This window comes from Sminthopsis crassicaudata, chromosome 5 (genome assembly GCF_048593235.1).
Source record: "Sminthopsis crassicaudata isolate SCR6 chromosome 5, ASM4859323v1, whole genome shotgun sequence".
Lineage (NCBI taxonomy): Eukaryota > Metazoa > Chordata > Mammalia > Dasyuromorphia > Dasyuridae > Sminthopsis > Sminthopsis crassicaudata.
In genome coordinates, this window is record NC_133621.1 from 178,203,990 (window position 1) to 178,217,753 (window position 13,764).

General features: G+C 30.6%; 1 protein-coding gene across 5 annotated transcripts in view; it reads right to left on the reverse strand.

The window, feature by feature from the left end:
• Positions 1-13,764, reverse strand: part of LOC141543515 (solute carrier organic anion transporter family member 1B1-like) — a 77,207-nt gene that overhangs the window by 6,740 nt on the left and 56,703 nt on the right. For all 5 annotated transcript variants that reach the window (XM_074268884.1, XM_074268882.1, XM_074268880.1 and 2 more), the window contains 4 exons: positions 12,025-12,190; positions 10,943-11,127; positions 7,143-7,207; positions 424-541 (listed from right to left, as the gene is read on the reverse strand). In XM_074268884.1, coding sequence (XP_074124985.1) covers positions 424-541; positions 7,143-7,207; positions 10,943-11,127; positions 12,025-12,190 — 534 coding nt within the window. The remainder of the gene's footprint in view (positions 1-423; positions 542-7,142; positions 7,208-10,942; positions 11,128-12,024; positions 12,191-13,764) is intronic.

Genomic DNA, 13,764 nt, shown 5'->3' on the forward strand with positions numbered 1-13,764 from the left:
CCAAAATTTTGATATTTTGATTCCTAGTATCTTTCTCATGATTTTTAATGAGATCATGTATATTTAAAAAATGATTTTGTATGGAATAAAGTAGAAAATAAATTTTGTTTTTATTTTTGCTGGAACATATTATTTCTTTGTTGGATAGAAAAAAACAAAACTATGCATCTTGTTCCTACTATGATAAAATGGCTTCAAGCAATAAATGTGAAAATGGACCTCTCTGTTACCATTATTTTTGTCCTTTTATCTATCATCCCTGGACACAATGGAAACTAGACTGAATTGTGGCCTTATCATTTCTTCAAAACAAGATATAACCTATTAATCATATCCAACATAAAATGATGAGATTGCATTCTTCTGAAAGGTGTATAGCTTAACAGAAAAAATAGTTTATGAAATCGCTTTATGGCAACTTACCTAAATGATATGTGGTCATATATTCTGCAAGATCCTTGATCTTCACAATTACTAGTTGCCCATTTTAGGCATGTTAAATCTATAATAGCTCCAAAATAAATAGGGGTTAACAATCCTCCTGCAATATGAAACAACCAAATGTCAAACTGAAGCAGGGATTCTTAACTCTTTCTTCTGTAATTGTCCCCTTTAGCTTCCTAGTGAAACCTATGAATTTCTTTTCAGATTTTTTGAAAACATAAAATAAAAAAATAGGATTACAAAGGAAAGAAATAAGATTGAAAAATGATTATTACAATATTGAAAAACATTCACAGATCCCAAGTTAATCATTAAATTTGTTCACTACAAGTGGGACTAATAGTCCTCTTATTCCATGCTTAGTAAGACCATCTGTGCAATATGATGATCACAGCTAGGTACTTCTGCATGAAGTCATATAATTCATTCATGCCTTTCTGAAAATGTACATATAATACAGCATGATGTATATAGTCTGACTAGAAGAAAATATAGAGTTTGTCTGTTATTCTAGAAACAGTAGCGCCCCCCCCCCCCTGAAACTGAACTACAGATACTGGAACAAGAAGTTGGATATCATAGCTGCTTATGTAATGAGGGGCAATAAGTAGGGGTATTCCAAGAAGTTACAGCTCTGCTCTCTCATCAGAGCCAAACTAATAAGGAAGACATTATATATCTTTGTTTGCATCATCTTCTCTTACTTTTCTATTCTTTTTAATACCTTCCATCTTTATTGCTTGATGATTCCAGTACTCATAAAATGCCATAAAGCTGAGAAATCTTAATCAGATGATGAGATTCTAACATTTCTGCATCTTTGATGTTAAACAAATTATCCTTCTGGATAGTTTTCCTTCTTTGAGTTTTTATGACATTTACTCTTGCTTTGTTTTCTATGACCATTTGTGTGGTCCATTATGTGACCATTTGTCAGTTTAATTTTTGAGAGTTTATCTCCTTTTTCTTGAGTGGATCCAAAGCTCCATTCTGGGTTTCTTTTCTTTCTACAGTTTTCTCATAGTAACATTTCTTATAGGGTTAATTATTACCCTTAATCAAATAAATCTCAAGATGTGTATTTTTTGACCAAGGTTATCTCCTGAGTGCCTTCTGTACAATTTAATCAGAGCATTCTAGAGATATTTCTGACTAAATGTGTGCAAAACAGAAGTCATTATTATCCTCTTAAATTCCCCAATATCTGAACTTTGGCATTTTTGCTGAATAAACTTTTATCTTTCCAGTAAGCTAGATTTGCAATCTCAGAGTCAACTCTGATTTCTCATTTTCCATATATCTGAGCAGTTGCTAAATTTTGTCTGTTTTGCTGCTACAATATCTCATGTGTCCCAATTCCTCTTCTTCACTCACACAGCAACAATCTTACATGAGGAGCTCCTAAAGTATTATAACAAGCTTCTAACTGATCTTCCTTGACTAGATTCACACAACTGCCAAAGTAATATATTGATCATATTACTCTCTCCACTGAATAAATTGTATTAATATTTGATTCTAGACATATATATACATATATATATATACAATATAATATAATATATTTATATTACATGTATTTATGTATTTATTATTACATGTATTAATGTAAGATAAATAATATATTTATCTTACATTAATCTTACATGAGGACTCACCTAAAGTATTATAACAACCTTCTAACTGATCTTCCTTGACTAGATTCACACAACTGCCAAAGTAATATATTGATCATATTACTCTCTCCACTGAATAAATTGTATTAATATTTGATTCTAGACATATATATACAATATAATATAATATAATATAATATAATATAATATATAATATAATATAATATAATATAATATAATATAATATAACATAACATAACATAACATAACATAACATAACATAACATAACATAACATAACATAACATAACATAACATAATATAATATAATATAATATGATATAATATAATATAATATAATATAATATAATATAATTAATATATAGTATAAACTACCCTTAAATATTTAGGACATTTTAAAATCTGACCTCAACTTACTTTCCCCTTTCTATTACATATTACGCTCTGTCACGCACTCTATGATTCAAACAAAATTCACCTCCTTCTTATTACTTGTTATCATACTTTTATCAACTCCATGTCCTTAAGCAGATTTTTCCCATTCCTGGAAGACATTCTCTCTCCCTTTCCTTCTCCCTTTCCCTCTCCCTCCTTCCCCCCTCTCTCTTTATCTCCTTCTAGTTCTTATATCCTGAGAGTTTTAAAAATTTCAGCTTATATGAAATTTCTCATGTAAAACCGTTTCCAATATTCCTAGAAGTTATAGTTGTACCTTTTGAAATATAATTGTATTTATTTTGTTTCCCCTTTTTATTTATCTATGTGCATCCATTTATTTAACATTCATTCAAAGAATTTTGATTCCCAAATTTTATGTCATCCTCCTTCCACTCATCTACACATTGGAAAAGCAAGCAATTATACATTTTTAATAATACAAAATATATTGTCATTTTAGCCATATTGAAAAAAAACACTAAAAATGAAGAAAAAAAAGTTTAAAAATAAATTTCCATCTGTACTGTCATCTTTCATCATAAACTTTTGAAATTGTTTTAGATTTCTATCTTTTCTACCTATATTTGTCTTGCAAGTAGGCTCCCCTGGTTTTTTTTTAAAATAATATCTACACTTATTTTAAATGAATTTTCTCATAATATCTTTAATTTTTATACTTTGGTGATATTAAAAATGGTAATGATCTTTGTGGTTTTATTTTATATTCTGCTATATTACTAATGGTAATCATTTTAATGGATTTCTAGTTGATTTTTCTAGAATTATCTTAGCATACTATTCTATTATCTTCAAAGAGAGATAGTATTGAGTCCTCATTACATATTTTCATTGTTTTCTTGTCATTTCTATAGCTAGCATTTTGTTGTCTTATTTCTATAGCTAGCATTTCCAGTACAATATTGAATAATTGTAAAGAAATTGAATACTTGCTTTATTGCTGATTTTGTTGGGAAGGCTTCTAATTTATATCCATTACAAATAACACTCGTTCTTGGTTTTAGATAGAGATATTTTATAATTTTAAGAATATTCAAACAATTTAAGAACATCTCCATTTATTTATATGCTTTCTAGAGTTTTAATAGGAATAGTTGTATTTTTTGAAGTTTTTCTTCATCTATTTTTCTTTTATTTTTAAAATTTTTGTTGAAGCTTTTTATTTTCAAAACATATGCAAGGATAATTGTTCACCATTAACCTTTGCAAAACCTTGTGTTCTAATTTCCTCCCTTTCCCCCTCATGTTTTCCCCTAGATGACAAGTATTCCAATAAATATGTTAAATATCTGATTGTTTGGAGAAATGGGGTGCTTCCTCTAAGCCTCCATCTTGCCTCTACTCACTGATACATTTTTATGTGCAATTTTGTACCTCTTTAAAATTAAATCATGAACCCTAAAATACAATTCTTCTGGAAAATGAGAATGAAGACCCTTGGATTTAAGACAGAAGTTCTATCTTAAAGAGAGAGTGGTATACTTCTCCTACTCTGGAAAAACCTAAAAGGAACTCAAGTGAAGTTGAATGTGTCAAGGACATATGAGTTGGAAAAATACATTGGTAGGCGATGTGAGATGTGACAGAGTGGAGAACATATTCACTGCTCCTATCATATTTAATTGTTAGATGTGAAAATCATGAAGAATAGAAGCAACAAAGATTGGCTAATCAAGGTTGTCCAATATGGTGGTGATGCTTTAAATGCTATCCTTTTCTTCTCTCCTCTGTTCCAAGAAGTTTAGGTTCTTGTCCAACGCTTGTCTCTATTTTTGTATTTGCATTTGTAATTTCTTTTTAATTGTTTGAGTGCCATCTAGATAAAATTGTATTGATAAAAACCAATCTTTTCTAATCTGTGGTGAAAGTGGGAGGGTGAGTTGAGAAGAATTCACACTGCATGAAAAAAAAATAGCAAATAAGGACACAAGTCCATACTTACTCTTATACATTGTGCTTATATTTCAAAAATTCTAGTCACTGAAGAAGGAATGGGTAGCTTTCTTCTTAGTGATATATGTCTGATCTATGTAGGTATTGAGTTACACATACATGCATTTATTATACCTATAATTTATGTGTATATGTTATACATACTTTCTTCTCCTATAGAATAGAAACATTTTGAGAGCATAGGCTGTTTTATTTTTGTCCTTTTAGCCATAGCAGTGATTACAGATCAAGTTGCATTAGATATAGAAGACAAGATTTTACAGGATACTATTGATAATGTAAGGGATTATGTAGATAAGATTATTATTATTTTTTATTCAGGAACAGACTGTAATTTTATGAAAGTAAAAATGATATTATGGCCATTAATTTTAATAGTGGAGGTAGAAATTCTATAGTGAATATATAGTTGTTTTGAAACTAGGAAGATTATGGCTCAATTCCTGCCTTTGATATATACTGACTGTGAGACTCTGGAAAAGTAATTTGACTATATAAAAAATTCAGGGAATATTTTACATATATATATATATGTATATATATATATATATATATATATGAATTGATGCAGAACAAGAAGAACAATTTATATTAAAAATTACCAAAACCATATAAAGGAAAAAGAAGATCTTGAAAGATGCTTAGACGCTCAAAATTTTGATAAATTCAGTGACCAGTCATGATTTAGGAACTTTAGTCTGGAGAAGAAAAGCCAGGTGATTGAAGGGAAAAGTATGAGAGCTATTGTTTTTCTTTGACTGTTGAGAGAAGAACTGAGAGCAAATGGAAGAAATTGCACAGATGTAATTTGAGGTTTGATATAAAATAATACTAGATTAGTGTTATCAAAGTTAAATAGAAAAGAATTCCTATAGGTAGAGTATTGACTTTAAAAAAATCACAAATTGACATTATATTACACTGTATATTTATTTTTCTAAACGTTTCCCAATTACATTTCACTTTCCTTCATGCCCTTTGGGCGGTTCTGTGTTAGGTAGGAACTAGAATTATCCAAAAGTGAAATGGGGGCCAATCATGCTTTTTCAGCTTCATTGGATATCTTCAATTAGATAATCACTTTTCAGGTATTTGTTAATAGGTTTTTTGGGTATGGGTATAGATTAGCTAAAGGACTATTGATTCAAACTTTGAAATTTTGTGATTCAATAAATGTATAACTACACATCTTCTTTCTCTTAGAAGAAAGATAATGGACTAAGGGTGCAAAAGGTTAATGCATAACTTGGCTTTGGTTGTCTTTGGTACAAGAGATGGTTTTATTTTGGAGCACTGGAGAGTTTTGGAAATATTAAAAATCAGAAAAATATTTATTTTAAAGTCATTATAGATACTGATCTAAATGATCTCTAAGCTCCATGGTCTGACATTTTGAAATTGCTTAATTCTACTCCCTTTTCACAATTTCATGTATTTGTTTGATGTTATAGTTATTCCCAATCATCCCATTTTGAAGCCCTTTCATTGTTGAATATTCCATCATCTTTCTTAGCTGTCAATGCTTATTGTTTTTAGCCACACATTTCTCATATTCATAATTTTTATCTTCACTCTCAGCAACAATCCAAGTTTAGAACTTCATTTTCTCAAACCTGGACTACCCCAATAATCTCCTAAATTTTCTTTTCTCCTCTGTCTTCATTCCTCAATCTATCCAATACAAAGTTGCCATAATAAACTTTTCAATGTATAGGTCTAACAATTTCACTCTTCTGCCCCCCCAAAAAGAAAATTCAGTGGATGTTTTTAAGAAAAATAATTAATACTAAGTCTAAATGTGAGGGCCTTCCATAATTTTACTTCAATCAAACTTTGTATCCTTGTTTATGCTGCCTTTGTTTGAACACTTTTTAAATTTAGCCAAGTTTGACACTTATTTGTCCACTAATTTTGCTCATATTTTTCCAAATCTGTTAAGATTCCATTTTTCCTGTTTAGATTATATGAATCACTCCTCAGTGTCAAACTTAAGAACTTCATGTAGGCAGAAACAAGAAGATTATATGATGATCACTTCTGATGAATATGGCTCTTTTCAACAATGAGATGATTTGGTAAAATTCCAATAGACTTGTAATGGAGAGAGCCATCTGCATCTAAAAAAAGGACTGCTGGGATTGAATGTGAATCACAACATAGTTTTTTCACCTTTTTAATTGTTTTGTTTGCTTTTTTCTAATTTTCTCCCTTTTTGATCTGATTCTTCTTGTATGGCATGATAAATATTCAAATATGTATAGAATTGTACATGTTTAAGCTATATTCAGTTACTTGATGTCTAGAGAAAGGGGTAGGAGAAGGGAGGGAGAAAAATTCAGAACACAGGTCTCTGCAAAGGTGAATGTTAAAATTATATTTACATGTATTTTGAAAATCAAAAAAGCTATTACTGAAAAAAACTTCATGTAAGCTTTATTAATTTCCCCACTCAAAAAGGATAACTTGCCACTTAAATTTTCCCAGGATACTTTGGATCAATTCATTATCCCTATCTCATTTTATTTTGTATGATATTTATGTAAATCTATTGCCTTTATCTTATTAGTTGGTATGCTTTTTAAAGGCATTTAATAATTTTTGCATTTAATTTCATAAACACAGTTTTGAGTTTGCAATAAAATTTTTTTCATACCTATTGATCGTAAAGCCAGTGAAAGAAAACCTATCGCAAGCGATTTCAATTGAGGTTCAACAGTCCTGCAATACAGATAAAGAACAGTAAGACATCTCCAGATTATCATCTTATGTAACAAACACAAATTGTGGTACACTTCACATGCTTGTAATACTGGTGAATCTTCTGATGATGTAATGTTTTGAAATTCTGATTCCCAATAGTATATGTAGGCAATGGTTCAAAATTCCTTAAACTTTGCACAAGGATTAAAATGTTCACTTTTAAAGGCAATTGAAAGTGATACTATATGGAACATGAAATTAGTGAATATTAATAAGTTGAAAAGCTTTTGAAGTTGGATCAAATAACACAATATCACATAAAGACTGAATTGACTGATTATAAATATGCTTGTCATCAGAAAATGAATTGAGAATATTTAGCAAGAGAAAGTACAAACAAGAACTGTTATATGAAATAAGGATTGGATCTATTCTATGTCATTTCCAATGGCAAAACATTAGATAGAAATCATAAAGGAGTAGAATTTATCTCAATTTAAAGAAATCTCCAATAATTGCAAGTTAAGTAAAATGGAATGAGTTTTTCCTGTATACAACAAAAGTGTTTATATACAGGTTATATCATTATCTGTCATGGACATAGTAATGGAGGGTTTGTTTCAAAATTTCTTAGAGATGCTTTATTGTTATAAACTACTCATTGTAATGTAGAGGTGAAAATATCCCAGAGATTTCCTCTATCAAAAGATAATGTTGCTCTGTTTGTGTAGAAGAGAGACAAAAGCAAATTTGTTTTAGAATATATTAAATGATTCACTATGACATTTCTAAAAATGACAGTAAGAAGAGCAGAGTGAAAAATGAACAAGAGAAAATAGCTTGAGGCCCAGCCAAGCAAAATCATTCTGACATTATTTGTTGCTGAAATAAGAAGCATTGGAAGATAACATATAGGCATTTCTATAATGACCCCTTCTCATCAGCAGCAATAGTGGAACCCCAGAACAATTTATTGTACTATTACAATATCTAACATGCCACATAAGAAAAGCATCACAGCATTTATGAAAATAAAATCTTGGACAATGTTAATCCCAAACTTCTCCTCTAGCTGTTTTGTGATTCTTTTCCCTCTCTCCTTTTCCCTCTCCTTCTCCCTATCCCTCTTCTTTTGCTTTTCTCTTTTTCTGTCATTCACTTTTTCCACATCCCTTCCTGCCTGTCTGACTCATCTTCAGTCTATTTTGTGAAATCTTCCTTCACTTTATAGAAATTAACTCTGAATATCCCCAAGGCTTTTAATCAAACAATTCTCTTCAGATTTTAGGACTATAATTGTCATTTATATGCAGATTATTTCAGAATCAATATTTTTTAAAGATTTAGTTTCTCCTCTGAGGTCTAGTCCTGCAGTATCAACTCCCTTGGAGACATTTAAATTTGGATCATTTAATTGGTCTCATATTCAATGTGTTCAAATATGAAATAATTTTCTTTACTCCAAACATTTTCCTTTTCTTAACTATTTTATTTCTATCGTGGGCTCATTATCTTTTTTGTTACCCAAGATTTGAATCTCATTGTCATCTTGGATTCCTTGCACTTACCCCACATAGCCAATCATTTGCCAAATTTTATAATTTCTTTTTGTGCTATATCTCTCACAAATAACTCCTTTCTACTCACATAAGTACCTAACATTAATTCAGGTCTAACTTGATTATCACAGCTCTTGACTGGATTGCTATAATATTATTCTAACTGACCTTCCTGCCTCTAATCTCTCCTCACTCAATTCATTCATCACTATGCTGCTAAAGGGATTTTCCTAAATTGTAAGTTTAATTATGTCATCCTCCTCCCATGCCCAGCTTTTTAAATTATAAATTCTGATGTCTCTCCATTATCTCCAAGATGAAATTTTGTTTGTTTAATATTTGCATTTCTTATAAAATCCTTATCATATTGTAATCTTTTGAATTCTACTATTCTCAATGCTCTCTATGATAAATCTATACTAGCCCATGTGCTGCTCTTCTTCCACAAAGTATCATTTTCCATCTTGAGGTCTTTAGAATGACTGTTCTTCAGGCCTAAAATTGGCTACCTTTTACTTCATACCTCTACTTTCCTTCAAAACTGAGCTGTACACACCATCTTTTCCAAAGAAATCTTTATTGGTTCCTTTTGTCTAGTATTATTTTCTATTTAATAACTCTCTCTCTCTCTCTCTCTCTCTCTCTCTCTCTCTCTCTCTCTCTCTCTCTCTCTTTTCATTCTCTATCTCTTTCTCTCTGTTTTGCTGTCTCTGTCCTTCTGCAATATGATCTATCTTGTCTTATCTCTGTCCTTCTGCAATATGATCTATCTTGTCGTTCTTATTTTAAATTGACCTCATTGAGGGCAAAGATTGTTTTTGCTTATTCTTTATATCTTCAGAGTTCTGAAACTTCTGGTATGTAATAAATGCCAAATAAGTATTTGCTAATTTATCAGTCCTCACATTTAAGCTGGAAATAATGTTTATCTTCATAAGCTATCAAGAATAATTTTATATAGATAGAATCACTAAGAACTGGAAAGCCTTCTAATATATAGGTAATTTTTTTTCTACAATATAGTCAATATGTGTAAAGAGAATATGGCAATTTCCTGGGTTCTCCAAATCTAGTTTTGTCCTTGTTATTCAGTATTTTTTTCAGTAATTTCAGTATTTCAGTGTTTCAGTAATGTTGTTTCAGTAATGTTTGACAGTTTGTGACCCCATTTGTAGTTTTCTTGGTAAAAATACTGGAATGGTTTGTCATTTCCTTCTTCAGTTTACAGATGAGGCAACTGAGGCAAACAGGGTTATGTTATTTGCCAAGAGTCACAACACTCTTAAGTGTCTGGGGTCAAATTAAAACTCAAGGAGATGAGTCTTCCAGCCCTAACACGCTATAAACTGTGCAACTAGCTGACTAAAAATTCACTTTCAAACAATTGTTCAAATCTGCCTCTGTGCCTCTGTGCCTCTGTGCCACTTTGTATCAATTGCTTTTAGTTTCATATTATGAGAGATAAGTAGTCTAATCAGTGTTCCATTTTATAAGCCTTCAAATACATGAAGAGAAGTTATAATGGCTTTCTCATTTGAAGAAACTCACAAATCAGTAATCAGACTTTTCCTTTCTGGGGCAGATAGGTGGTGCAGTGGATACAGCACCAGCCCTGAAGTCAGGAGGACCCGAGTTCAAATCTGACCTCAGATTTGATTTAATACTTCATAACTGTGTGACCCTACACAAATTACTTAATCTCACTTGCCTTATCAAAAAACAAAAAAAAACAAAAACAACAACAACAACCCCCCCCACACCAATTCTTAAGGATGTATTCCTCATTACATTCACAATTTATTTCTTGAAAAATTAATAATGTAAATAACCTTCTAGGTAGTCTTCATCTTTGGTCAGTTGCATTTCTTGAAGGAGATATGATATATCAGGAGGTGACATAACAAGACATCAACATTTTATTTCTTTAAAAAATATAAGCAATTATATCAGCTAAAGTTGACATCGGATTTTAGATATTTGCCATAATGAAAAAGAAATTGAAACAGAAAACAAGAATTGTAGTTTTTATGGAATAAACCAGCACATAACTCTTGGGAATAACATCTTATAAATTCAGCATTTCCCTATTTTTTATGAAACTAAAGAAAATCAGTGTTACCTTTTTAACTGTTTGATTCTTAATGAAATACTTACTTGGTAATTCATATACACCAAAGATTTTCATATTACTTACGTAAAAATTAGCATAGTTCCTGGGGAATATCCTAGTGCATAAAAACCGTAAGCCAGAAATTCTAATACCACAACATAAATAAGCTTTCTTGAACAATTATTTGTCCTTGAACATTCACCCAAATGAGCTGAGGAATTTTGGAACTGGAAATTATTAACTTCAACACAGCTACAGTTATGAAAAACCTAAAAAAAATTTGAATTATTATAGAATGCAATTTACAAAGCATAATGCAGAATACAAGAAAATCTTTGTATTTAATGAATGAAGCAACAAACAACTAAACAAAACATTGGAGAATTTTAAATATCTTTTATATGTCTTTCATTTGATCACACATATGTATATATATATATATATATATATGAATGTGTATATATATTCATATATATACACACATACACACACAAATAAGAACAATTAGGATCATTTTAAAATAACATATCCTCCAAACTCACCGAAACTTAATCATGTACTTATTCATTATTTATTCATATCTTTTTATCCACTATTATGAAAGAACATTAACTTACCATTTTGCATTTATTGTTCAAATAGTTATGAATGTGAATCAAGATTTAGTGAGCATTTTTATTAGTTTATAAATACATATATGTGCACACATATTTACATATTATATATGTATAAAAGTGAATGTGTGATATGACTGCATGCAAATGAGAATGGATATTTTATATTTCTATGTGTCATAACCTCCTACTTTCTCAAAATACTTTCTATTTATATTGTTTATATTTCTTATACAATTATAGGGATTAAATAAATTTAAAAAACAAAACAAATATAACAAACACTATAGTAAAGTTGGGGATAAAAATGTAAAACCAGCCCCGAACCCAAAGAATTTATATTCTATTTGTGCTTCACAACACATGTAAGATAGGAGTGGTATTTTGTTTTAGAAAATTATGGCGATTTTAAATAGAACCATATTGAAATAGATTGAAATTCCTTTTCATGGAACTAAGACAGAATTTATTTGATTACACTTCAATTTCTGGAAAAGGAGGGTGAGAGATATCTGGCAATGCAGAAAAGAGGACAATAATCAACATACATACCATGTCCTTTCCATAACCTGTTGAAGATTTACAACCAGCAAAACAGGGGGATATGTAAGTGAGTCCATCATCCCCACAAACAGGATCCCATAGATTAACATCACAATTACAATCTGAGTTACACTCCGAAAATGAGATGTTTTGAAGATCTCCCTCTGGGTCATTTCTGTAGTCAAAATGTAGACATTTATTTGATGAAGGTATATATATATATATATATATATATATATATATATATATATATATATATATAATTACCAATTGGGCAATACTCTATAAGAATATGCTTGGAAAATGGCCCTTCCCACTATTCTGTGCTGGCCCAATTGTTTGGTGTATACAGAGAACTGTAGGAGGGAATAGGGGGTGGAGTAAGACTAGCCAGGGTCACTTCTGGGAGGGAGATGAAGATGTGAGGTCACAGAGATCCTGCGCATCCATTCCCTTCACTTTTACCACTATAGATCAAGGACTTTTGCTTATCCTGACTCCAGCTGATTCTAAGGTATCCAGGGTACTAATGCAGTCATCACATATATGAAAGGAAAATATGAATTTATTATGTATATTAAAATAGGTGGCACTGCACCATATATGTAAACATATTAGATATAATTCTAAATTATATATCATTATTGTCATATTTAAATACTTAATAAAGTACCTGGCCCATTACAGGTACTCAATAAACATTTTCTTTCTTCCTAATATCATATCTCTAATAGCATTTGCAATACTTTAGAGTTGAAGTCTTTTATGAATATTGTCTCTTTTTATCCTTGTAGCATTGTGGGATATAAATATTGTTATTATTTTCATTTTGTACATTTGGACATTAAAGTAACTGGAAGTTTCATAGATTGATTGGTTTTCTTATGCTGGATTTGCTCTTCCTGATTCCAGATCAAGCTCTCTGTATCATATTGCTTCATCATATCAATCTTAAAAAATCAAGGATATTTATATGGAGCCAAATTTTTGTAAATAGCATGGTATAGGTCTATATGAGTTGATTCTCTTGATGTAGCATAATGCTATGCCTAATTTATACATTCTCAAAATAGTGGTGTTGCTATTCCTTTCTGAGTTGCAAAGAGAAAATAAGATGTCTTGTGGAAAATAACCCTGGGCTATTTCAGTAGTTAAGCTATCATTCATACATCCTGAAAAAGGAGTAGTTTTCACTGCAAGCATAAAGACAAACTGAATATTAATATCAATAAAAGTAGCCAATGATCTTTGTGGGAGAAGAGGGTAAATTTAAGAAAGTAAGTAAATATTAATATGGCAAGTTTAGGAGTTGAAATGGTTGGAATTTAAATGAAATTATTTTCTTCCTTTATTTTTAATCCCGGAAACTACCTGCTTTCCACAGAGGTCTTGTTCTACTTTTATGATTCTACTAACATTCAACTCACAGACTTGAATATTTTCATCTTCTATTGGACAATTTTCCACATATTTTCAAGAACAATTCATTCTAGTTTTTATTTTAGGGGCCAGAGAATAGGTTAGTGAATTCTACTCCTGCCATGGTGTGGGGAGTTCCAGGCTGTCAGAAGAATGCTTGAGGCAAATTAAATCTGCTTGTTTGAAGCAGAGACAAGAGTATTAGGATCATTTCACACACACACACACACACACACACACACACACACACACACACACATACACACACTCACAAACAAATGATTCAGCTTATGAAAGACAATACAGATTTGTAACTTAAAATGTTTTTAG